General features: G+C 42.3%; 2 protein-coding genes across 2 annotated transcripts in view; both read right to left on the bottom strand.

The window, feature by feature from the left end:
* Positions 1–11,114, bottom strand: part of DAGLB (diacylglycerol lipase beta) — a 14,018-nt gene extending 2,904 nt beyond the window's left edge. Inside the window, exons 1-14 of the mRNA XM_048064676.2 lie at positions 10,930–11,114; positions 10,383–10,534; positions 8,671–8,845; positions 7,746–8,007; positions 6,562–6,687; positions 5,375–5,502; positions 4,220–4,346; positions 3,757–3,840; positions 3,226–3,303; positions 2,749–2,829; positions 2,530–2,657; positions 2,072–2,140; positions 1,906–1,978; positions 684–937 (exon numbers count right to left, since the gene is read on the bottom strand). Of these exons, the coding sequence (XP_047920633.1) occupies positions 684–937; positions 1,906–1,978; positions 2,072–2,140; positions 2,530–2,657; positions 2,749–2,829; positions 3,226–3,303; positions 3,757–3,840; positions 4,220–4,346; positions 5,375–5,502; positions 6,562–6,687; positions 7,746–8,007; positions 8,671–8,845; positions 10,383–10,534; positions 10,930–11,024 (1,832 nt within the window). The 5' untranslated portion in view covers positions 11,025–11,114. The remainder of the gene's footprint in view (positions 1–683; positions 938–1,905; positions 1,979–2,071; positions 2,141–2,529; positions 2,658–2,748; positions 2,830–3,225; positions 3,304–3,756; positions 3,841–4,219; positions 4,347–5,374; positions 5,503–6,561; positions 6,688–7,745; positions 8,008–8,670; positions 8,846–10,382; positions 10,535–10,929) is intronic.
* Positions 11,115–11,722: 608 nt separating this feature from the next.
* Positions 11,723–24,403, bottom strand: KDELR2 (KDEL endoplasmic reticulum protein retention receptor 2). Its single transcript, XM_048067534.2, has 5 exons — positions 24,153–24,403; positions 18,087–18,187; positions 14,964–15,122; positions 13,730–13,982; positions 11,723–12,940 (listed from the first exon to the last, which is right to left on the bottom strand). Exons 1-5 carry the CDS (start codon positions 24,241–24,243, stop codon positions 12,906–12,908), a joined length of 639 nt encoding a protein of 212 aa, XP_047923491.1. The 5' UTR covers positions 24,244–24,403; the 3' UTR covers positions 11,723–12,905.
* Between the last annotated feature and the right edge of the window lie 981 nt (positions 24,404–25,384).

The raw sequence follows: 25,384 nt of genomic DNA on the forward strand, positions 1-25,384 counted from the left end.
AAAAAAACAAAAAACATGATTAACTGCTGTGCTGTGGAGTAAATGAAGGAGAAAAAAAGTGAACTCACTAAAGTAAAGCAGAACAGCAGCCATCAAGAAAATCTGCCAGGTCTCGGATGTTGAAGTATCTAACTTATAAAGCCAGTATTAAAATCTTTAAGCATTAAAGGTTATACGAAAACTTAAATAAAATACTTATTAATCTACTGAATGGGAGGAAAAAAAAATTCCCCATCCCTTTTCTTCCCTCTTTTGGGAAGTTAGAGAACTGTAAGTTAGAGATTTTTTTTTAGTGCTCTGTAAGATGGTCTTGTGCTTTACAGATGCTGTTATTCCTGCTTCAGAATGAAAGGGGATAGAAGCAGCAGTAATAAGCAGGGAGGTGCAGAACAAGGAAACGAACAAAACCACCACAAAAGCTGGCTAACGTGTAATAACCAAACACGGTTGTTGGAGATGCAGATGAGAAGCTGAACTGGAAATGTACTTTGAAAGTGAGAAACAGCTTAAAGTAGATTTTAGGAAGACAGCACAGTGAATATTAATGAACATATACATATATGAATAAATATAATGAACATATAATAACAAATACCATTATTGAATGAACATATATTAATATATATAAAAATAGATAATTAATATTTAATAATGAATGTAATGAATCCCATTATTCCACTTACCTCTTAGAGCTGGATTCTTCTACAATATGGATAATCTTCCCTGGAAGATACAGATGAGGGTACTGTGGCGGTGAATGTAAGTGTGATTCACCATCAAGGGCATTGTACGAAGGGGACCGATGAACCATTAAACTCTCCTCAGCTAGAAGAGGCTGGGTCAGGGCATCTTGGTTTCTACCATCCAGCTCCGTTGGGAAGTTATCTGGATCTCCTCCAAACACTTCGTACCAACACCCACGCAACAAAATCTGGTACTGAATTCAGAAAGAAAAACAGCTGAACTGAGGCTTGGTGTCTCTTTGAATAACTTATTCTACTTGTGTGCTTGCATGCACATGATCTGAAACTACAATTAAAGATTAAAAATGACTGCATGCACACGCTCCCCAAAACTTTCTTGTTCGGTAAAATCTCCTTACTGAATTTTCCCCACAGTAATATGTATTCCACCAGTACCCAGCCCAAGACAACAGTAACGCTGTGTAAAACATTACAATCTTTACCAGGGGGATTATTCTGTGTGGATTCTACTGTGCAGATTTAAGTCTTCTTGCATCTTTGTCTTCTAACTGTCCGTTAACTTATTCTATATTCGTGATGTCATCCAAATAGTGCATTACTTCTAATCCTGGGACTACAAGGAAATCTGGCGGACACAGCACGTTTAGCTTCACATATACAGAAATGGCTGTTCTAAATCCTTAAATCTCTCCTCCATAACTTCAGTGTCATTTTTCCTGACAACACTGTTCCACCACTTTCAAAACTGTGTTTCTAACCAACAGTAAAGAGGTAAGCAATTAACACCATAACGGAGAAATATTTGCCTTCCAAATTAATTCTGAAGGGAAAAATGTAAATAAAACCTCTAATTTCTTTACTTCCTGATGCTAAATGGTTATTAATGAAAGTAATCTTTTTTTTTGAATTATTTTTAATTAGTTTCCTTTAACAGCAAAGCTAGCAAACTGATCATTTCAGGTCTTGGATGTTCTACACTATTATCTTTCAGTTCTTGAACCTTGATGTCCAACACGACAGCCTTCTAGGATAAGAGACTATCACAAATGTCACTGAATTAAAAAGGCAATTTGTTTCAAGACACAACTGAACTCCCACCATTAAAACAAAAATACACACACCACCTGCCACTTCATTAAAGCTGGGGCTTAACACAGCTGACAATTCCACCGACTTTTAACCATGAACTGCTTTTAGTTACCTTAGGCCTGTTGCAGTTTGCCACAATTCTCACTATTCTCCTCTTTAAATCCTCCATGTTGGGCATGCTTAACCTGTTCAAACACATATAGAACAAAGTAAAGCCTCCTATTTTACGTAATCTAACTTATCTCTGAAAGAACACTTTAAAAATACTTCCATCTCACCTTGCAACAAGGTCCTTTCCAAGAATGACTGAGACAATGAAGTGCTTAGTGTAATCTGCAAGTGTTTTGCTAAAAGAAAAGACACGCTTTAGATACACTGAAGAGATATGCACAATTTAGTTTTATTGTGGTCACTGTCATTCAATAATAAAACCAGTATGTAGCAAGGTCAGCAGCATTTGCAGTCAGTTCTTCAGTAGGCCTTCAGACCCACTCGCACACAGAGCAATTTCGGTGCTGATTATAACACTACAAGAGCATTTTATTCCTGAAACATTTATACATTCCCCCAAGAACTCAACTGTAACTAAGAATGGAGCAAATATAATTCTACTGGAGAATGTACAGAAAAACTTAATACAGTCAAGCTCATAGTCATCATCTAACATATCTGTCAACTATCTTGAAGTTCTTGACATCTTAGATACAGAACCAAATAACAGAAGTCTCGCACTTACCTTAAAAGTCCTCCTGGAGGAGAAAAGGCGTAACATTTTAATGTTGGGAAAGAGTTCCTTAGCATGATTGCCAATATAGAAGCTGTTCCACCACCCAAACTGTGACCAACTATCACAAGTTTGTACTCCTACAGACAGAAAAAGAAGACTGAAACATAGACACAGAAAATGCTTGGTGTAACTTCTCTGGCAAACCAAGTCATTTGGAGGGCAACTTACTGGAGCAATTGTGAAAGCTTGGTTTAAAATTCCATCATTTATTAGCTTTTGATAGATGTAATTTGCAGCTTGAGTTATTCCCTGCAAGACAGCATTTAAAGTTAGAAGGGTAATATTTAATCTGAAGTGTGATACATGTGTACTTTAAAAACAATGCTATACTAAAACAACTTTCTGTTTGCAAAACCAACCTTCTCTTTTAACATGCTCCTGACAGCGAACTGTAACTAAGTGGTCTTGGGCAGAATGGCTAAAAAGCTTTCAGAATACTTAGTAAGGGCATGAGGTTGGTCAACAGGATTACAAGTTCTACCTTGCAGTGCCAGAGACAGTATTTGATGCAACAAGCAAGCCACTGAAATAATTTGTGCAATTCATCTCATTAGGAGAACGCTCTTCGAGTTTAACTACAGGATCCCAAGTATTTCGTTTTCCTACTGCAGAGATAAATTCTAAACAGCCACAGACTGCACACACCTTATGTACAAAGCCGTTCTCTAGAACGTCCTCCAGTGTCAAGTCTTCACAGTCTGCTGACAGATCAGTGAGAATGTCCTGTAAACAAAGCGGCTTTTGTCAGACCTCTCTGCAGGGCTTCACGGCTCACGGGTCACACTGTACTGCTTAACTTTCTCACAGGAACAATCACCACACCGACTTCCCAGTTTGTAAGCAGCCAAACACAACTGACACCAAAACAACACCCAGGCAATCATATACAGCAATCACGATTATGATTTCAGCAACTATTTCCAAGCTGTAAACACATGTTGCGAATGCACCCTCACTCACAGTAAAAAAGAATGACCACTGTCCTCCCTCCACACTCCTTTCCAGAGGCACAGGGAAAATCACCCACAAGGACAGGAGCGTTTACACCTTAAGCCTGGAAGACCCATACATGTGAGTGGGTTGTTTTTAAACGTGCCACTGTAAAACAATTTCCTCTAGATCCTAGGAGTTCACCCAGTTCTATAAAGCCAATTACACATATCAGATGGATGATACCTCAAAAGACAAGGTTCCTCTCACAGCAACCACAATAGCTTCTTTTTTGTGATCCAAAGCAACAAAAAATGGAATCTCATAGATCTGGAGGGAAAAACTGTATTCAGTAAACATACCAACTTTTTTTTTTTTTTTTTTTTATAAAAGTAAGCATTTGTTCTCACCTTTTGAAAGCTCCCTTATTGAACTCTTTATTATATTATGGAAAGAAGCTGAATTGTTTTGTTATCAAATTATTAAGTGCCTTTATTGCAATACTGAGACAGATTTATGTCAATGGTTTTGTGACTGTTCCCTTACACCGAAAAAAAAAGAACTGAAGAACATGTTTCAGGGCCTGTTTTAATTTGGTTTTGCATCTTGTGCTTTATAAATGTTGAAGGCAAACTAGAAACTTCACCCCCTGCTTTCACTGATTTAATCATTAACCTTTTTTTGGTGAATGCCTGTCCAGATTGTTTACCTTGTTATGAAAACTGATATGAATGAAGTCTCTGTACTGCAGTCCTGTTATTTTTAGGATGGATCCAAAGTGAAAGTTATGACGATCACTGCCCGTTATATCAGAATCTGTTGGTCTACTTCCGCAACTAACAAACACAGAAGAGAAAAACTTTCATGGTCAAATTTTTTAGGTTTCCTTTCAGGAATCAAATTCATTACATTTGCAGAATGATTTCTGCCAGGAATCAAAAGCTCTCTCTCCCTTTTTTTTTTCCCCAGTACTACTATTAGTCTGTACAAGATATTACCTCTGCCCACAAATCTGGTTTTGCCCGAGCAGCATGCCATACATTTTCAGCTAAAGGACTGGCAAACACACCATTGTTACAGGACTACCAGCAGAGCAAACAAGGCAGTAAGAATAGAATTCTTAAGACTAGGGGCCAATGACAGAAAATAGAAACAAGCAAAAAGGAAATTTCAAACAAATTCTCTGCAGCAGGCTTCTCTGATGTTTTATCCATTGTATTACGTGATTTTTTTCCAAGGGATTTATATTTCAGAAGATTAAACAATTTCATGTTACTAATTAATAAAACCATGGTTGCAGTCATAAACCTCAGTGGTCAATTAACTATGCGGTAATCCCACGTAGTATTATGCATTTATGCATACTTCAACACTGACTGTAAAAGATTTTCTGAGTAAAGGGGTCAGAGGGAATAAAATGGAAGCTAGAGGTACAGGAACTTTCCCTAATTCCTTTTCGGATTGGGAAAACTGCTGATACATTTATTTCTACACATACTTACCCAACAGACAGCTCTATAAAGCCTCATTTTAAAACATGGTTTAACTCTAATACTTCTTCGGTTTAATTCCAATCAGCTCCAATTCCATTGTCATTTTGCTAAATTATTTTTATCTCCATCACAAACTATTCTTAAGAAACAAAAGCTAACCTGGTTCTGAGGGCGGAGAGATGTTGAATTTTTTTTTCTATTGAATTTATGAAGGATAACTCTACCAGTCAGGCTCATCTACTCCCATGAGTGATATAATCTAATGAAACAAAGAACCTGCTATTGAAACTATTTTGTTTCTGCTAACACTAGTTAAATAAAAGAAAGCTATATGCTTTTACGGAATGTTACGTGTTCGTGATCCAACCTACCAGTCACCATTGAGCTTACAGAGCGCAGTAAATGGGTTGGTGTATATGTAGTAGGGCCAGCCATAAGCAGCTGCAGCAAACAGCATATAGTGAGCAGCATTCTCCAGCTCAATGTCCAAACCATCAGTCTGCGAGGACATGGGGAAAGAAAGAGGAGGGAGAGGAAGAAGGGTGTGTTAGGTAACCCCAGAATAAAACCTCAACACAGACTACTGAAAATTAAGGCATGATGAAATACTTCCCAAAACGAATACCGCAGGGTCTAAAAGGAACATAGAATAGCCACTCGTATTCCAGGAAAATAATCTGTGTTTATTTACACAGCTATAGAGCTCAAGAATCTTGAAAATCTCTCTCTCATTGAATTATTTTTCTTCCAATACTTATACACCGATAAGCTCAATGCTGATAAGCTCAAAGGAATGGCTGAAGAGCCTATAGCAGGTCTCTCTGGAATGGATGTTTTAAGCATGACTCCACCTTGCCTGGTTTCAAAAGTAACTTGATAGGAATGCTTTGGTTGAAGTAGAATTATACACTTCAGTGTAACGTAGACTAAAAGAAGATAAAATAATTTACAAAGATGTTTTACCGTAGCAAAAATCACTTAGCAAACTGTAACCCATCATCTTCACACATTTAAAGAATGCTGGGTTTCCTTCTTATCTGCTCTGGCCATTTGTATCAGACAGAATTTAGACAGACCACAATACTAAAAGACTACTAAACAATTTTCTCTCTGTTCCTCTTCGCTCACGTCTCTTCAACAATGACCTTAAACGATTCTTTTTTGTACTTAATTCCCTCCGTTCATACATTCCGTGGAACAGAAGCACTATTACTGTAAGTGAATACACGTTGAGAGCTGGAATTTTCAAAGAGCCAAGACAACTTATATCCCTTTTCAAGATAAATATCGCAGGAACATAAATTAGGTACCTTTGAAAACTCCTACTCTTAGCGTCTTCAAAAGCTGTGTCAGTTTGGATTCATAATCAATTTCTAATCACTCATTTTTAAGTTGTATTTATGCAAAAACCAGACAAATGTTTTGACTGCAAATTCATCATGATGTTTTCACTGTGTTTATTAACAAGTTGAATTGTGAATTTTTATAGCAGTGTTTAATTTTGTCAAAAAAAAAAAAAAAAAAGGTGGTACCAAGTGCTACAACAATCCTATCTTACCACAAGAGATGATGGAGAATGACAGAGGACTTCTTCAGGCTCTTTTGGACAACTTTCCATTTTATCTTGCTCTTGATGGAGTAGAATCAGACCAGCTGCTATGTCACTTGGCACCAGATCAGTGTCCTGTTCAAAGAAATGAAAGAATGCTTAAAACCATCCCATACCTCAATCTGTCAAAACAATTTCATAAGAAAAAGCACGAGGCATTCTATTCTCTTCAGTTTATATAAAAACTAACTATCCTCTCCCTACCTTTAGTACAAAATGAATGTTTTCTTCAGTAAGACTGATGATGACTTTACACACAATTTTTATAATTCAACAACATAACCTACAGAGGACTTGCTCAGCCAGATTACAAATAATGATCCAGACGTTACTGACCATTCTATGCCCCTACACAAATGTTTCTCTATACAGCTATTCCTACTCATTGAATACTGAGAACAAGAAAGACGGATTTTACATGGGAGAGGACTGAACGGCTTTTACTCAATTACCTGGCACAGTAATCTCTCCGTAAGACTCACACCCTTTGCCCTACAAACCACGGGGTGTGCTGTAGCTGTAAATCAGCCTGCACTAGTACCGCTTAATAAACAAGAACTACTCGTCTTGAAATCATGAACACAGCTCAGAGTCCACACTCAATCACGGCTGAGCAGTAGGTGACATAAATTTGAGCTAAAATACTATGTCTGCATAGTCTTGCAGAGTCTACATTCTCTGTTTCCAAAAAGCAACTTCCTGCATGTGCACAGCCTAGTCTCGTGTCTGCTCAGAAGTCATTCAGACCAGGAAGACTGCCGTAACATACTGCGGGGCTCTTTTGTTTAAATAGTCAGAAAGTAGTCTGACTTTTTGCTATGGTTATGACTCCTTACTTGCAGTCAGGAGGCAAAACGCCTGGATCTTCACATACTGAGGAAAAGAAAATCGCTCTTGTTCTCCTGACTAGATACCTAAAGAGAAAATACTGTTTTCTCACAGCCCTTACACTTGTGATAGGAGAGACAAATCAGAGTTGTATACACTGCGTGAGAATCACCTTTAAATTTGCAATTAGCATATTCAAAACCTGATTTCAGGCAGAGACCTCTGGCCGAACAAAGGCACATGTAGCAACATCTGGAAATTCAGAGTTAGTCAAGAAAGAACACTAAAAAAGCTTTCCATCTTACTGAAAAGTAGTTGCGGAAAAGCTCTGCGATACTTGTAAAAGCCACTCGATGGTCATCATCTTGCACAATACAACAACACATTAACCTGATTCGTTTTTCCCAGACTCTGGTGGCAGTATTCTTCACATTAAATAGCAATTGCCCTGACTGGCTGCTTTCCAAGTTCCGATTCACACCATCAGTGAGGTAAAACGTCTTTTTTCCTCCAAGTGGATCAAAGACGATTAGCACTCCGATGATGGTAAAGATGATGATAACCCAGCTGCAAAACAGAAGGAAGCAGGACGAAAGGGCCATGAAACCAGGTATTTCTGACACATATGCAAGAAAATAGAACTATAGTCTTGAAAGACAGAAAACAAAGTTAGGCACGAAATACCACACAAACACAATCTGTTACTGTCAGAAAGGTGCACGTGTTGTTGTCGAGCTTTCAGTCCACTAGGCGTAAGGACAAGGCTGTTGGCTCATTTCACCAGGGCACCAAACTCAGAATCACAGCCCTTCTCGCTTTGGAAATAGAAACGCTGGTACACAAAGGCTTCATTTTTCACTACCAGTTAAGCGATCTAATCACTCCTCTCTTCACCTTTATCTGGTTTTCTACATTCCCATCTATCCTTCTTACCCTTTCTGATCGTCACCTCCTTTCTTTCACCCTCGAATGCACTCTTGCAAGGCAGGAAACTCAAGCCTGTTATTTAAGGAAAGGCATGAACTCAGTCTGCTTGTCTAGACTAAAAAACTTCTCTCCATTCACAAAGAAAATGTGAAAAAAACAAAATAATTCATAAGAAATATAAAAGCCCTCATCTACCAGTAAAGCGTTCACTGAACACATACAAAACAAGTAGAAGCACTATTTTCTGTTTCACGTGAACTGTCAAACTTAATTTGTGGGTGGCAGAGTGGAGGGCACCTTTACCTTGCAATAACTGTCCCCAGGACGGCATTTATCACAGTCTTCTCGCACTGCAAGCTGCTGTCTGACACCCACACAGCTCCTACAATAGCCCAGATGAATTCAGGCAAATAGAGAAGTAGGCGAGTATAAAGTAGCTTGGGAAGCGATTTTCTTGGGCCTGGATTAGAAATTGTTCCTGAAAAAAAGGGGGAGAATTTAGAACAAGAACAGCTTACGAATGCATCTTAAGTACATAAAATCCTACATAAATAACTTTCTGAGCTGTACAGGAAGTAAGAAACTTAATTGAAACTACGAATTATTTCAAACTAATGGAAAGCTATCAGTGAGGCTGAGAAAAGAAAATTTTCCACTTGAATAATTTAAATACTCTTCTAATTAGAGTGTGTTGTGAGAACCAATATATTAGAAATTGAGAGGTCTCCTCTATCATTCCAGAGACCACAGATTTCCAGATTTCAGATTAATCTTTGTGGCATTACTTTGTAAGGAGGTGCCTCACCAAGAAAAAAGTACTTTTCTAGCATTTTTTAAATCCAAAATGAAGCATTTCTACAAATGACTAGAAGTTGCACTAGTTTAGAAGTTCTGTTTAGCTATGTCAACTAGTTTTAGAAGTTCTGTTTAGCCGTGCACTTCAAGCTTTAACTCCTGTTCTACTTAATGTTATTTGCTGGGTTAATTTTATTACAACACTTATAGGGATCACTTTCCTATGTATTTTTTTCCACAAGCAATCCATTGCAGCTAATGAACTTTTGCAAGATGTGACTAAATATGCCTACGCAAGGCAAAGTTTACATCATACTTCAGGTAAGGAATTGATTGGGATAAATTCCCACAAACTCCTGTCAGAGACACTGAGCAGCATTCCATCCAGCTCTGGGGCCCCCAGCAAAGGAACGATGTGGACCTGTGAGAGCGGGTCCGAAGAAGGGTTGTGAGGATGATAAAGGGGCTGGAGCACCTCTCCTGTGACGGCAGGCTGAGGGAGTTGGGGGTGTTCAGCCTGAAGAGGAGAAGGCTCTGGGCTGACATTACTGCAGCTTTTCAATACTTAAAGAGGGCTTATAAAAAAGATGGAGAACAACTGTTTACACAGGCAGACAGTGATAGGACAAGTAGGGATAGTTTTAAACTAAAATAGGGGAGATTTAGATTCGAGGTTGGGAGGAAATTCTTCACTCAGAGGGTGGTGAGGCACTGGCACAGGCTGCCCAGAGAGGCTGCGGATGCCCCATCCCTGGAGGTGTTCGAGGCCAGGCTGGATGGGATTTGGGCAACCCGGTCTGGTGGGTGGCAGGGTGTGCAACTGGATGGGCTTTAAGGTCCCTTCCAACCCAACCATTCTATGGTTCCACGGTTCTAGGTCACGTGCTAACAGTGAATGTAGAAGAGATTTTTAAAATGCTCTGGTGGCAATGAACATATCAATGTTAGCCATACCAAATTATTGTGCCCATTAATTATTTTAGATTTCTGACTAACAGAATAAATACTATTAACAAATATATATATTTGCTAGCATTATATTAACGTATATATTAATGCTGACAGTTATTTAAGTTTGACTACCATTAAAGTACTTAATTTTTTGTTTTTTTTTCCTAAAATTTCCTAAAATTTTTTCCTAAAATATCAACACTAGAAGAACGCATACATATTCAAATTTTACTAGATATATATATAAGACATTGTTATTAACTCTTTACCTTGCATACTGACATACACAAGAGCAGATAATGCACATATTATAGCAGCAAGAAGGACGAGGAGGACGAGCAGGTAGCTGTGCAGTAATCCTCCTCCGGGACAGTTGAACTGCCCTTTATGAACGGCGTAAAGCACGAGGATTCCGATCCACCTACGGAAGGTAAGATAAGGAAAGCTGTAGCTGGAAGGGAAAAGCGAGCGCCACGAAGCTTTCATCCCAGTGACAGCACAGAGTAACGGAAGGGAGTCGTTGTGCGGGGATCTGTGGGAGCTAACGAAGAACACGCGGCAACAATTACCGAAAGTCGGGCTGCACGGCGCCGACCCCGCCGGGAGCCGACCCGCACGGCGGTACGGCCGCTCTACACCTCGGGCAGCAGCACGGCCCCTTCAGCCCGGCCCCTTCAGCACGGCGCCGTGACCGGGCACCGCCGAGCGGGGCCGGCCCGGGGCGCACACACCCGGCGCTCACCCGAACGCGCTCCCCGCGCACCGCCCGCAGGCCGCAGCCCGCGGGGCACCGGGGGGCCGGTGCTGGAGCCTCACCACAGCACGCGGAGGGACAGCTCGAAGGCCCCCGGGAGGACGAAGTCGTCGCTGCCGATGGCCCAGCGCCGCCCGAACACCACCAGCCCCGGCATCCCGCCGCACGGCCCGGCCCCCTCGGCCCGGCCCCGCTCCCCTCAGGCAGCGCCCGCCCCGCCGAGGCGGTGCGTTCCCGGCCCGCGGCGTCATCACGCAGCACGCGGCGCACGCGCCCTTCCCGCCCTCGGCGCGCAGCTGGCGAGGGGGGGGAGCTGCGCTCTGCCCGCGAGCATGCGCTAAAGACGCCGGGACCGAGGCGCGTGCGCGGGGACCACTGCCCACCTCCCCCCCCCCCCGCCCCGCCCCGCCCCGCCCCCCCCACGGATCCGTGTGGCCGCGGCTGGGTTAGAGCCAGGCGGAGCAGAGAAATCCGTGCCCCTGGAGGGTTAGGAACGGTAACACCTCTAACCAGGGGAACAGTCGTGGTAAACTAAGAGAAGCCAAACAATTTCCTAAAGATGTCCTGAGCAAAACCATAAAAGAACCAAACCTTCATCTCCGAGCCCCGCTCGTCGCGTTACCCCAAATTCCTCCATTTTAAACCCTGTCACGCCAGGCTGAAGATGGAGCTCGTACAGAACAAACAGAACCAAGTCACCAATGCTCCATTCAGTGACAACACCTCTCAAATCCTTGAAGAAAAATTTGTATCAATAAAGCAAACAATGACATCAAACAGCTCGTTCTTACCACAACTTTTCTTCCAGTCTCAGGCTAAAGGAAAATTTTAATCCAGGAGTTATAAAAGAAACGCTTTCACCATTTCATAAAGTGTTTATTGAGGATGGTAACACAGGATAAATCATGCAACAGCTCAGTAAAAAAAGGGAATCATTTAAAGGATAAAGAATGGTAACTGGTGCTGCTGATTTTGGAAAGTCTATAAAAAAAAAGTAATTGTCCAAAAGTGACATCAAAAACCACTTGAAGCTGAACATGGATGTTGCTTATAAAGCATTCATTAAAAGGAAAATGTAGACATTGTTTAAAATGATCACCTACAGATTACTGTAATCAACAACTTACAAGTCTCCCATTTCTATGGCTGCAATGGTGTAGCAGGGCTGTACATCCAAGATAATTAACCTTCTTTTCCGGAACAAAGAATACAGTTACAAACATTTGTCACTAAGCAACAGAACCACAACTCCCACCCTTCACAACCTGCACTGCCAAGTGCTGTCACTGTTGGGATCACCTTCCCGAACATCATGGCAGAACAGGAAAGGGCGCATTCTTGTGGCCACAAGAGATTTCCTGACTGTCCTCTTGCCATCAGCCTGTTTTAGAAGGGGGACAACTACAGAACGTGACTGTTCCCCTTCTGGCACCAACATACATTTTAAATAAGGAACTCCACGTCAGCAGATGGCACAAAGACTGGGCACCAGCACATCACATCAAACATTGGTGGTTTCAGATTTAAGTTGACATATATTCACCTTTTGGAAAAAATAAATATAGTGGAATGAAAATTGAATCAAAGGGAAAGAACAGATGACTACCATCCATCAAGGATGCACATATTTGTGCACTGAAAAAAAAAAAAGAAAAAAAATCAGTCATTTCAAAGAAATTCTTGAAAATTAAAAAAAAAAAAAGTTTGCACTTTTTCCTGGTCATAAACAATCTCACAAAAATCTCACTTTTGGAACTATTCCAATTGAAACCATACACTGAATTTATTAATACAGTATAAGTTTCTTTATGTAAAAAATCTTTATACATAGTAATAAAAAAGATAAAGGCAAGATGCATCAAACAGAAATCTGCTGGTTGTTTTTCCTCCGTTCTTACAGAGCCGCTGATGACTACCTGCACTATAAAGAGCTGTGTTTCTGACTTTCTGTCTCAAGCATCTTCACCTTTGCTTGTGATAAGGATTGTTCTGTCCAAGCATCCAAAAGGACAGATGCTGGTGATGTTTTTTTTGGCACTTACGCTGGCAAACTGAGCTTCTTTCCCTTGAGTACTGTAAGGAAAAATATGAAAGAAAACAGTTAGCAATACAAAGCACACAACTGTCAAAACTTCAAAGGGACCAAAACCTATTGTAGAGTCACTTTGTTACAGAAGGGATGCACTGCCATCAGCTCTCCCCAACTTCCCTCTCTATTGAATACAGACGAGTAAAACTACAGTGAAGTAACAATTCCAGCTCTGCCCTCTTGTGACACCCTGGTATCCTTACTTTTCAGCCTCATCCGACTTATTAGCCTGTGATTGTGGTTTCTTACAGTTTTGCCTAACACAGCCACATTCGCATAGTTTTGTGGTTATATGATGGATGCTGGAATACCAGTAAGAGCAGAATTACTAATAGATCCAGCAGGAACAACGGCTTCTATGCTTAGTGTATTCATAAACAACCAAAATCCTTTGGACTCCTCAGGTATTTAGAACAGAGAAAGTTGTCTCTAAGTGTAGAACCTAAACTAAAAGTAGTTTGATAGTAAAAACATAAGAATCATGCTTGTTGACAGAAGAAAACTGCAACGTGTATTTAGCCATACTCATTTTCATAATTGCCAATTAAGTTTATCAGATCATTTATACATTCACAATTTTATCTGTACTCAAAACAGTCCTCAGAAATGCCCCAAACCAGCAGAAAGTGTACTTGATTAAAGCTATCGAGGAGATTACAGTGATAACTTGCACACAGAATTAACAACTTCATAATGTCTATACAGTAGATCCTTATGAATCTGTTAATTGCTACATTCTACCACCTGAAGCTACGAGTTATTCCAATACTCACCTTTTGTAACATACAAATAGAAGAAGTCACAGTACAGAACGGTCTGGACCACACCAGCAACAACAGCTATGAGGTCAAAAAATCCCTCAAAATAGTAGCGCCAAATCCAGTTGACTAAGTACAAGGCACGGTACAGACCCAAGAAGAAAAGATAGTGAGTAGTGATGGTCTCTGCTTCCCCAGTTTTGCTGATCATAAAAAGCTGAGGGAGAATAGCAACTGATTCAAGATAGATGGAGAAAGTCCACAATATCTGAAAAGAAACAACACAGGTTATTCAGCTGTCTTACTGATAACAGAAGCAGAGAAAGCATTTGAATTGCCTTGAATTTTCACTCTGTATCAATGTTAGCAACAGATACAGTATTTTGGCAAACCATGGTTGGTACAGGAAAAGCTAAGTCAGCCCTGGGATGGCACAAGGAAACAACTTTTCACAGACAAGGCTCTCCAAATCAGCTGTCTGGTGAGCTTGCCAATACAGGTTTACTCATGAGGAAACTTGGCACGCATCTATCAGCTCAGGATACACAATGCCATGAAACATGGTGTATAGAGCTGATGCTCTGAAAAGCTGCACGGAAGATGAAGTCCTTTATCTTTCATGTTTTTCAAACTTTTTCAATCAGTTGGTTTAAAGAACAAGTTAACAGAACAAAGTTTAAAACAAAATCTCAAAATATGGCAATTAAAATTATTTTACTAATTATATCATGTAACTCCAATGAATATAAAAAAGGCCTGCCCACTCAATATAAGCATCTAAAGTTATCTTTATTTAGTGTAAAGATGTACCTGTTTGAACTCTGATTACATTTTACACATATTTAGTTCTGATAGGGAAACACAGCTACATTTAACAAGTATAATTTCTTTTGTTTTCAGCAGGTGGCACCAACTACTCACAAGTTGCATTCTGGGGTATTTCTTCAGCAAACATAACAAAAGGAGGGTTTCTTTTGAATTAATGTGACAATCAGAGTGCACTGGGAAAGAAAACAGCCTTCCGCTTAACAGAACACTCAATGTTAATTAATAATGCTAGGCTCCTGAAGTGCCTTCAATTTGCAGAGCCATCTATAACATAAAGATGCATTACAGAAACAGGATTAGCCCGAACCTACTAAACACAGCCGTCTTTCTAAACATTCCATATTAAGCTACAGAATGTTTACCTTCATGTACTACATATTTTAGAGGAAAAGAGTGTAGCTTCCTGCCATAACCAACTCACCTCCAGAGGAGAGAAGTCATGATTGACAAGAAACGAGAGGCCGCCGACAGGAACTATCAGAAACTCCACCCTGAATGTATCATGGTTTCCATCATAGGTGGCCTTAAATTTCATGTAGATCAGGTACACGGTGGCATACGAGCAAGCAATGTAGATAAGCTAAAGAATAATAAAGAAAAAAAAAAACAACCCACAGAGGCTGCAGGATTACACCAAACTCACTGAGCAAAGACATTCCCAGACACTAAAAGGAGTAAGCTCTGCCTTTTTTAGCTGTTTGTATACTGTTTGTTTACATGCCTCTGCAAATTCATGCTACCTGGTGGCATTTAGCTTTTCTCAGCAGAGTAATAATTCAAAACCAACGACCCAATGATGTTTTCAAATGTCACCTTGCCTCTGGCTGAAGTGATTGTCAGAAGTTTCTTCAAAGACTCTTCCCTGCGTAGACAGAAGTACAGAACAGACTGGAGGTGGAAGACTACTTCTGCAACTGCAGAGCCCAAAACATTTGAATGAAAAATGTACATGCGTATACATACAATAATTATGGGAGAGGTCTTTTTGAATTCAAAAAGCCTGGGGGCAGTATGGCTCATGTGACAATTAAAAATGTATTGAACAAGCCCCACGCAGACCCATCCATTTAATGTCTAACAAATTAGCTGATTTGGTTCAGACCTTTAAACATCTCTTAAATCAGAAGAGTGGCCAGTGTCTTCCACCAACCTACAGGCCATAAAACTTAAAGCCAGAAGACTGCCAGAAGCATTGAACCTGAGTTCAGTTTTAATTTCAGTTCATCTCTAACCTTACTACTTCTAACTGTTATGGCACAGTAGACTTCATACCTGTTCCCTGGGGAATGGGTAAATAGCTGTATTTTACAGATGAATAACAGAGTCATCGAGAGAATACATGACTTTCTGAAGGTCAATCTGCCACCATCAGGACACAGCTCACAGTGTACTGAAGAAAACATGGTACCATAGACTAGACTGGACAATTAATTTAGCATCTGCCTCAGTTTCATCAGAAAGATTAAATATTTCAAACAATTTATTACATTAAACATAGGTTCTTCACAACTGAGAATTAACAAATTTAAAACAAAAACCGCTGTTTGCAGATTCTGTTCATCACTAAAAGCAGTGCTCACAAATACAAAATACCACAAATAAAATGTTAGGGAGCTCAGAATCCAAAGACTTATTGCACTAGCACCCTGACTAGCCATAGATAAAGGGCCATGTGACAAGATATTAGATTTAAGGAATGCCTACTGCAGCTGTAAGCTAATCATAATTGGTACAGTCACAGAAGGCACTAAGGGATGTGAATGAACCCCAACTCCTTACTGGAAGTTTCTTCATGAGAATTAGTGTATTTGGGGCAATCAAAAAGTTTTTATTTTCATTTTCAAAGATACCAAAATAAAAGAAATGCATCCAATACTCAGATACAGGTGCTATGCAAAAATCAACTGTAAGATGCATAATGCTAAAAATCACAAAATTCAAGTCTACAGATCAGTAAGAAAGGTACTTAGTGCCAATTTGCATATTTATATATATACACACACACACTCCTGGAACACAGGAGAAATACATATTTTCTTAAATATCTGATGGTTGCTGCCAGACGAGTACATCTCAATTTGGCACCTACAGTTTAATTTATACGTCTTTTTAAAAAAATGAAGTAAATCCTAACTCTGTAGAAACTAACAGCTTTTTTTTTGGCCACTGATTACAGCACCTTCCTCTGACTAGAAAACTTATCTAGCAATGCTCTGGGTCAGCTTATTTGTATAGCATCTCCTGTTCCCTACCACAACTTTGTAACGTTACATAATTCTGAATATGCGCAGAGAAGAAGGTGTGCTAAGGGCACTCAAGCAGCTTTGTCTTGGCACTACAACGGGCTGAAAAGCCGGTTAGATCTAACAAAGTGTGTTTAAGTAGGAATCTTTGAAACTTTAACTGTAGTTATATATAAGCCTATAACTACAGGCTTTCATTTTACACGTTAGTACTGGATCTGAATGGAGGACCACTCTCTCCTTGCTGGAAAGATAAGTTAGTTCAGTATGCAAGTGAGTATCGTGTGTGATTTCCCACATTCATTCATTTTCTGGGTACAAGGGCTGTAGAAGACACTTGGCCATGACTCTGAATCACGCTCCTTTAGGGCATCCAACACTAGCTTTCAATAGTCTTAGAAATCCCCTACGAAAAACAGCTTGTGTTTCAAGGAAGTTGTACTTAATCCACAGCTCTTCATCTAGAATGTTGATGTTAAAACATAATCATACACATATTTGACTTGTTAGAAGACAGCAGCCTGAGCAGGTTTAAGATCTAAAATTTTATTTTACAGTATTATTCCCTTAATTCTTCAGTACTTTTCGTGTTACTGACTGCCTAGTCTTTCCTCTTGGCAAAGTTATGTTCTTGTCTGAGCTAAAATTGAAAGGCATTAAGAAACCCAAGAATAAAGGCACTGGATTAAGAAGGTGCCTGCTCCAGTGCCACAAATGCCAAACAAGCTGCACTCCTCTAGTCTGATGCTTTATTTTCTTGTACTCATCATCATAAACAGCACGAACAAACAGAACTAACAAAAACAAATTTGAGCTCACTAACATTCAGTGGACAAACAAAAGGGGTATAATCAGACGGAAGCTATGCTCCTAAAGCACTCTCCTGAAAACTTCTGATCAGCCTCGGACAAGACATCAGCTGCAATTCTGGCTACAGAATACTATGAATACCAATTTACCTTGTAGCGTGCAAAAAGCCATTTTTCTTAAGCTCTACTCTCCCATGTGAGAAACACAATTTATGTGAAACATTTTTTGCCACAGGCTTTTATTTCCAATAACCAAACTGGCATTTGTTCTACGTGTCACAGTACCCCTTACAAACAGTTTTTAGATAATTGCACATAGAGTGTAGAAAGAGTAGGGTTTTAAGTCCATTTTCCATGTTCTTTATCCAAAGCCCTTCCAGAATTTGTTCTGCACTAACTGTGCAGTGGGCCAATTAAAGAGGCCTTGATTAATGAAGTTATGCACTCTGCATGCAACAACACTAGCTTTTCTAACTCTTCAGTATACTCTACCTTCATAGATGTGTTATACAATGAAATGAATGAAGTGAAGAGGTCCAGATAACGGGTAGTGAAGACCAGTGCAAACAGAAGCTGGCTTTTCCCAGAAATACCTAAAGCAATAAAGGAAATAATTAATTATTCAAAAAGCGATGATGTTCTTTAAAACACTTGATGCCAAGGCTGAGAAAGAATATACCCCTTACTTCTGTGCAAGTTGATTACAAAATGAGGACAAAAACTAGGCTTACAGAAGTACGCTGCACAATCAGCACAGTAAGTTAGATAGCTGTATCTCAGCAGTGTGAACGTACACTACCTACACATTGCTGTGCTGGAAAAGGCGCAAGCACTACTTAGAAGTCACTCACAGTAGTTAGTATAATCTCCAAAAATACCACCTATGAGCTATCTGTTCTGCATTATCATTATCAAGGCTGCATTAGCTTTCAAGTGTCGGTGTTGTCATGCACTACCTTTAGATGAATACCTGGAAAGGTGTAAGGGCAATAGTTATTACAGATCCAGAGATAATCAGAAAATGTGCTAGCACCAATTACATGATTTTAAAGGAATTAATTGATTTTAAGACTCAAGTAAATTCTATTACGAAACTTACGGAACAAATGGTGAAAAATAATTCTATCAGTCAAAAAGAGATGTTACTACGTGATACTATTTACGAAAACAGAGTAGTGAGCTAAAGTAACAGACATCTACATAGAATCTTCAAAGTAACTTTCAACTTTAGGCCAAAGCTCAGACATCAAAACCTTTGTTCTTTGGCCACCAGAGTTTCCAAAGGCAGATATACCACTAACTACAGCATCCACTGGTGAAACACTGCATTAAAGCTTTGCACAGTCACTAAAAGCTTCTGAAGATTCAAGTGAAGCATCACGCCGTACCACTGATGTGGCAGTGTTACAGCAGGGGCACAAAACCACCAAGCCTTTATCTTGTTATTACAATTATTCTTGTTTTCAGTTATCCAGTGGGAAAATAGCTTAATTTGTTTAGCTAAGCATGCAAACATTGTTCAGAAAACAAGATGGGAAATTATTCGCTAGAAAAGGGTTACGATGCAAGGCTGAAAATCCTCGTCCCTTTACACCAGCACTCTGACAACAGCTTTCATTAACAGTGCCATAAACCAATTAGAAGGCAGGCTGTGTGCTATGGTTATTGAACTCCTTTTCTATTTAGGCTTAGGAAACACCGCACTGCCCCAAACGAAGGGACTTTACGTTCACAGATGAAGCACAGGAATGGCTGAAATTATAACAATTAGAAGGTTTTTGTTTGCAACATTTGTACCTGAGACGTTAGCCGTTCAGGTAAACCTAAGGCGGTAGCTAGAGAACAGCCCAACTGTCAATTACCAAGCGTAGTACAGCAAACGGTGAGTGCCTCAAAACTTTGTTATGCAGACTGTAAAACTGCAAGGCAAAAGCCCCATTTAAAAAACTAAACAAAGACACAGCTTTCCAAAGTTAACAGAAAAGTACACTTGATGCTCCTCAGACCCAGCTGCAGCCCTGCCTTGCAGTCTGAGCCTGCAGACACAGAAAGCCACGTGGATCACAGCGCGGCATCACGCCACTGCGCATAACGATGCTCGGCTACTTCGTGTGCTACGTTCTTTCAGTAAAGAATTGCAAACAGCAAGAAGAAAAGCATATTAAATACATGAATTATTGATCAATGGTTTATTATAGTCAAAAGTTCAAGTTCCTGAAACACATCTTAAAGCCAAGGCTAAACTAATTTTCAAGTTAAGTTGGCTAGACTAGGCAAGGTTCAAAGTTTAAACCAAAGGCCTGCGGGGAGCCAGGCAAACTGGGAGAAAGCTAAGATCTACTCTCTAGCAGAACTGCAGGGAGGACACCGGCACAAACTCTGCTGAAAGGACTTGATGCACTTCTAGATGTTAGGAAAGGTATCAGTACACCTGCACAGCGCTGCCCAGGGCTCGTGGCTGTCATCTGGGACAGAGCAGCCACGTCGCTGTCATTCTGCTCCTCCTCCCTCACACATTACTTAGCTCTTCAGCTAAACATACACACTTTTATTTCTTCATCTTCCAAAGCTCTGGGCTCAGATTTTCAGGGGTCAAACCTCTCATTTGTGTTTCACCCTCACGCAAGGAAAAGCTCCTTCAACTTCTGCTTGGCTAAAAGCAAGAGGATGAGATTCTTCCAAAGCTCTGCTGATTTTCACAGACAAGGAGGACAGCGGCGCTGAAACTGGAATACTTTCTCATCAACCACAGTTGCTGTTGTGATTTCGGTGGTGTGACAGACTGCACAGCAGAGGCGTTCAGGCAGCCTGGCTATGAAGTCTGTGCACCACTTACCTGACTGAGCATGAGCTGCACATCACAGCTGTGAGATCTGCAGAAAGCCAGTCTGTACACAGTCATGGAATCTCACAGACTTTTTGTAGAATTTAATAAAAAATAGTTTGTTTAGCATGAAGTCCACATCAGTCACAGAACCACAACTTCTCTGGTTCTGCTAATGAAATGCTGACATAAAAAAAAAATCAACCTAACTCTAAACTCAAATTTATTAACTAAAAGGCAAAGTGTTCCTTCAAAAAGAGAAATGAAATTCCAAACCTACCTAAAGCAGTGTTTTCTGAGAAAACACAGAAATTGGCAACAACCAATGTCAATGCACTTTCTAAAGTCTTCAACACAGTATACAGTCTGGTCCATAGTGGGTGAGACAGCTACATTACCTAGCAAAAGTGTTACACACTCACTACCTATGCTTTTTTTTTTTAAAAAAAAAAAAGAAGAGAATATTCAGCATATAATTTGACAGCCTCACAACTGCAGGTCACCTTTAACATTTGACAAATGACACTGAGAAAAGCAAATCAATTTTCAGGTAGTAATTCACAGCGCAAACAATCTAATTTGACTTGGAATGGATTAGAAAATACAGTCTGAACATGACAATGTCTGAAAGCAGAGGATTCTTCAAGTCTCATGAATTTCCTAATCATGACAGGAGAGTCAATAACAGAGTTACCTGCAGCATTCTCCACAGCTCCTGGTAATTATTTCTGAGCTGTTATTTGGAGTGGCGAACATTTTTTCAAATTCTAAATGTGGAAACTCAAATAACCACTCATGCAAAAAATTGTTGCCCTGCCAGCACTGAAATCACGACTTGATTTGCTTTCATTTGCTTTTCCTTGTTATCTTTTTAGCATATTGACTAAATTAGGAAAAAAAAGAAATAGATTAAGCTCGTCAAACACTGAAAACGCAGACTGTTTCATAACGCAAATTATCCTGGCCTCATCAGTTTTCTTCAATTAGAGGACTCGCTTCTTAGGGAAGGGAACGGGGACTGACACATCTTTTCAGAAAGCAGGAGCTCGCAGCAGAGGTACATGGGCTGCCTCCCGCTCAGCTCCAGCGGCTTTTACAGGCCTCCTAGCTCCTCCTGGAACAAAGGCCTCAGACACACACAGATGCAACTAGATGAGAGGAGTCGGCACCATGTGGTTTGCCAGCTCTTCATGGATCACAGCCTGCAGTTCAGCAATCATTTAGAAGCCTCTATTTATTTTCTAAGCTTCTACTGCTTCAGAAGCACACAGTTAAACCAGCTGCTGGTTTGCTCGGTTTCCTTAGTCACCAACAACCATAGGGCATACATTTATTTAATTTATAATCTGCTCTGCTGACCATGCAATGTAAAGGAATCGCATGAAGCCCTCTAATAACAGCATCAAGCAGCTGCTGAACAGTTACTGGCAACTAGTTAGGGGTTATTGTCGTGAACTTTATAAACGTATTTTATATGGATTTGTATTTATGAAACTTTTATCCTCAGAAACTGCAACTGACAACAACAAACCAGTACAGGAAGGAGCCCCCCCAAAACAGAACCCCATGCTCCTCAGGGGCACTGTTCTCCTAGCCAACTCATTAGGCCTACTGACACGAATACTGGAGGTACAATGAATCTGGACTTACTCCTAAAGACACAGGCAGAAATAGAAGACACCATGAAACAATCCCACTCAAAAAGTATTTCAGCCTTTTGCTGAGGAAAATGAACGAAGCAGGCTTTTCAACTGAACGAGTGCATGCAGGTACGCTTGTGTTGGAGGATGCTGGCTGATTTGGCGATGGGAAGAGCTGAGGGTGATACAGGCCCCTTTACTTCTCTCTGTTGCAGAAGGCAGTACCAAAAATGACTGCTATGATTCTTCTTCCCTACAAGTAAAATCCTAATAGCAGAGATCCTCAGTCATAACTGACCCAAGGAAAACAACAGATCACTTTTTAAACAGAAAGATGGGACTGGGTTATGCTGTACTACGCTGTGTAAATAATCTCGTGTACAAAGGTCACTTAAGAATCTCCTGGATAAAATGCTACCAGAATTTTAGTCTTGCACCAAAACTTCTCATTGTTCTTCTTCAGACAGTAAGACATGATTATTTTTCAGTTCGTTAACTCTTTAGTCATTTGTAGCCTTGATAGCGTTTCTCAAGTATGACGGAGGAGGAGAGAACTCCAGAGAAGAGTTGGGGGCCAGATCCTCTCCTGACAGACCTAGACAGAAAGCCTGATCCACCAGAGCCCGAGCCAGGAACGTTCATTTAGGGAAGAGCTCTTGGGCTCCCTGGCCTCAGAAATGACAGTTCTGCACTATCACTGTATGTAAACTGGGAAGTCATTTACTTGACACCTTCACGCATAAAGAAACGACTGTTCTAAACCAAAGTCCTTCATTTACTAGGGTTTTTCTTTTGCGCTACCAAGTGATTTGCAAAAAGCAACCTGACCTGAAAACATAGAGAACCTGTACTTCCTCTTACCTGTAAGCTGAATGAGATTTAATTTCCCCATTCTCAGTTCTTTCAGGTTGCAGCCTAAACTAATTCCTCATGTCCTTAACCAAATACTTCACAGATGCATCTGCTCCAGAGCGTACTTGCACGTTATTCCACGTCAACACACGGCCAACCGATCTGAGGCATAATCACTCTTCCTAGCAGATTCCTAGCACTTCTAGGCCTGCCAGCCTGATCCACCTAACCCACGCATGGTGCAGAAATGCCCCTTCGGAACCAAGCTCCTGGCTGTGTGCTGGCTGGAGCCGTGCAGCGGTGCAGAGACCTGCCTGCGACTCCCCCCGAGGCCGCAGCAACCCCGGCAAGCAGGCAGAGGGCACGGGGCGGTTAAGGGAGGACGAGGCCGAGGCCGGCCCTCCCTAGCCATGCCGGAGGCCGGGGCGCTGCTCGGTGGCCGCGGGGCTTCTCCCGGCCCCGAGCCCGGAGGGCGGCCGAGCCCCGGGGCCTCCCCGCCCCACCTTCCGCGGTGCCACGTCAGAGCAGGCCGACGAAGGCTGCCGGCCCCGGCCCGGCCTCGCTCCCTTCCAGCCGGCAGCACCGAGGCTGCAGAAGGCGGCGGCACGGCCCGGAGGGCGAACGGGCTCGTACCGGGGGTGGGAGCAGAGGGAAACAAAGGGGAGAAGGGAGCGGGGCCAGCCCGCCGGGAGCGCTGAGCAGCTCAGGGGGAAGGGAGGGAGGGAAAGTTCAGGAGCTGCAGCCTGCGAGCCAGCCGCTCCCATCACCACGTCGCCTGCAGAGCGGCGCTGCCAGCGACGGGCGTGCGAGCCCCGGGCCCGGCGCCCCCCCCCCGGCCCCATTCATTCGGCAGCGGCGGGGGCACGGGGCTGCCCGCCGGGACCGGCCGAGGCGGCGCTGCCGGGGGTTAATGCACGAAGAAAAGGCGGCCGTTGAGGCCGCGGAGGAAGGACAACCGCCGCGGCGCCCGCCCGGGGGTGCTCCCCGCTGCCGGGTGCGGGGGACCGAGGGGGGGCGCTGAGGGGAGCGATCGCCCCTCAGCACCCGCCCGGCCTCCACCGGGGGGCCTTGAGGGGGCGCCTCAGGCAGGCGCAACCCCCCCCCCACGACACCACCCCCGGCTGCTTTACCGCCGGCCGTCCCCTCCCTCAGGCAACGGGCGGCCCCTGAGGGGTTCCCCCTCAGCCGCCGCCGCCCGGGTCCCGCCGCCCTCCCTCCGGGGCCTGCCTCCCCCACACGCACCGGCGCAGGAGCGGCTCTTCCAGATCTTGAGCAGCAGGATGATGATGGCCGCCAGGTGGGACAAGTCCCCGGTGAGGCGGAAGATGTTCATGGCGGCGGAGCGGCGAGACGAGAAGGAGGAAGAGGAGGAGGAGGAGGCGCAGCCCGGGAGCCGGGGAGCGAAGATGGCGCAAGCTCAGCGGGCACCGAGCGACGTGGCCCGGGGACGTGGCCAGGCAGCGCCGCGCCCGCTGCACCCTGGGAAACGGGCGGGAGCGGCGCCGCCTCCCCCGGCCCGGCCCAGGCCCCGGGGCCGCCCTCAGCCCTCTGACGGGGGAGCCCCCGATCCTTTTTGTTTTGAGCTTTGTAGATGAGTGGATTTGAGGTTTTTCATCAGGCAGGAGCGGTATCGGGGCTGATGGCGCTCCCACAGCAAGCATGGTAGTGATAGCTGTAGTCGTAGTAGTAGGTCTTGGAGCTAATCTTCCAAGAAAAAAAATTCAAATAAATTGTTCCTAGCACCAGTAATGTTTCTGTAAGTTAGCATGCTGCACCTTTGCAGCCCAGAATCCCTGAACTTGAAGGAGGGCACCACTCTTAACAGTTGTCCAGTGTCCAGTCCAAAGAGTATCCCCTCTAATAACTCTCCACTGTTGTCTGTTATTTTTTCTTGCAAAGAAGCTAGGTATAGCTTTTCATTCCTGTGGGGACAGGAAGGGGATTTCCAATGATTGTGAAAAACACATACCAAAAGTTACCCTATCTAGACAGAGGTACTTTACTTTTTATAGCATCCCTGAAGAGTAAGTTATTTCTTAAAAATCTCATTTGACATTATCACACACGGTGTAGCATAAGAACCATGCTGTATAAAGTCCACAGAAAATTTCCCTCAGAACAGCATATATAGTTTGAAAACTTTATCTCATGACTAGGATAAGACAGGGAGATCACTTACCAATTTCCATCACAGGCAAAGCACTCAACTTAGGGAAAGTTAATTTAATGTATTGCCTGTTCTTCTCCCTTCCCTCTTTTTCCCAGGCTCAACTTGACTCCCCCAAAACTTGGACACCTTAATGCTTGAGAGTAAGTCCCACATCTGAAAGACAAAAGGATGTCGCTCCCTGTCGTGGTATTTAGCCTCTAACTGAGAGAGGCCAGAGCCTGTCCACAGCTCGATCTACCCTGCGGCATCCGCACTGACCTGGCTCCAGCCGTCCACAAGAGCTGGCAGCATTGCAGGTCAGCTC

Source organism: Anser cygnoides, chromosome 15, assembly GCF_040182565.1.
Source record: "Anser cygnoides isolate HZ-2024a breed goose chromosome 15, Taihu_goose_T2T_genome, whole genome shotgun sequence".
NCBI lineage: Eukaryota > Metazoa > Chordata > Aves > Anseriformes > Anatidae > Anser > Anser cygnoides.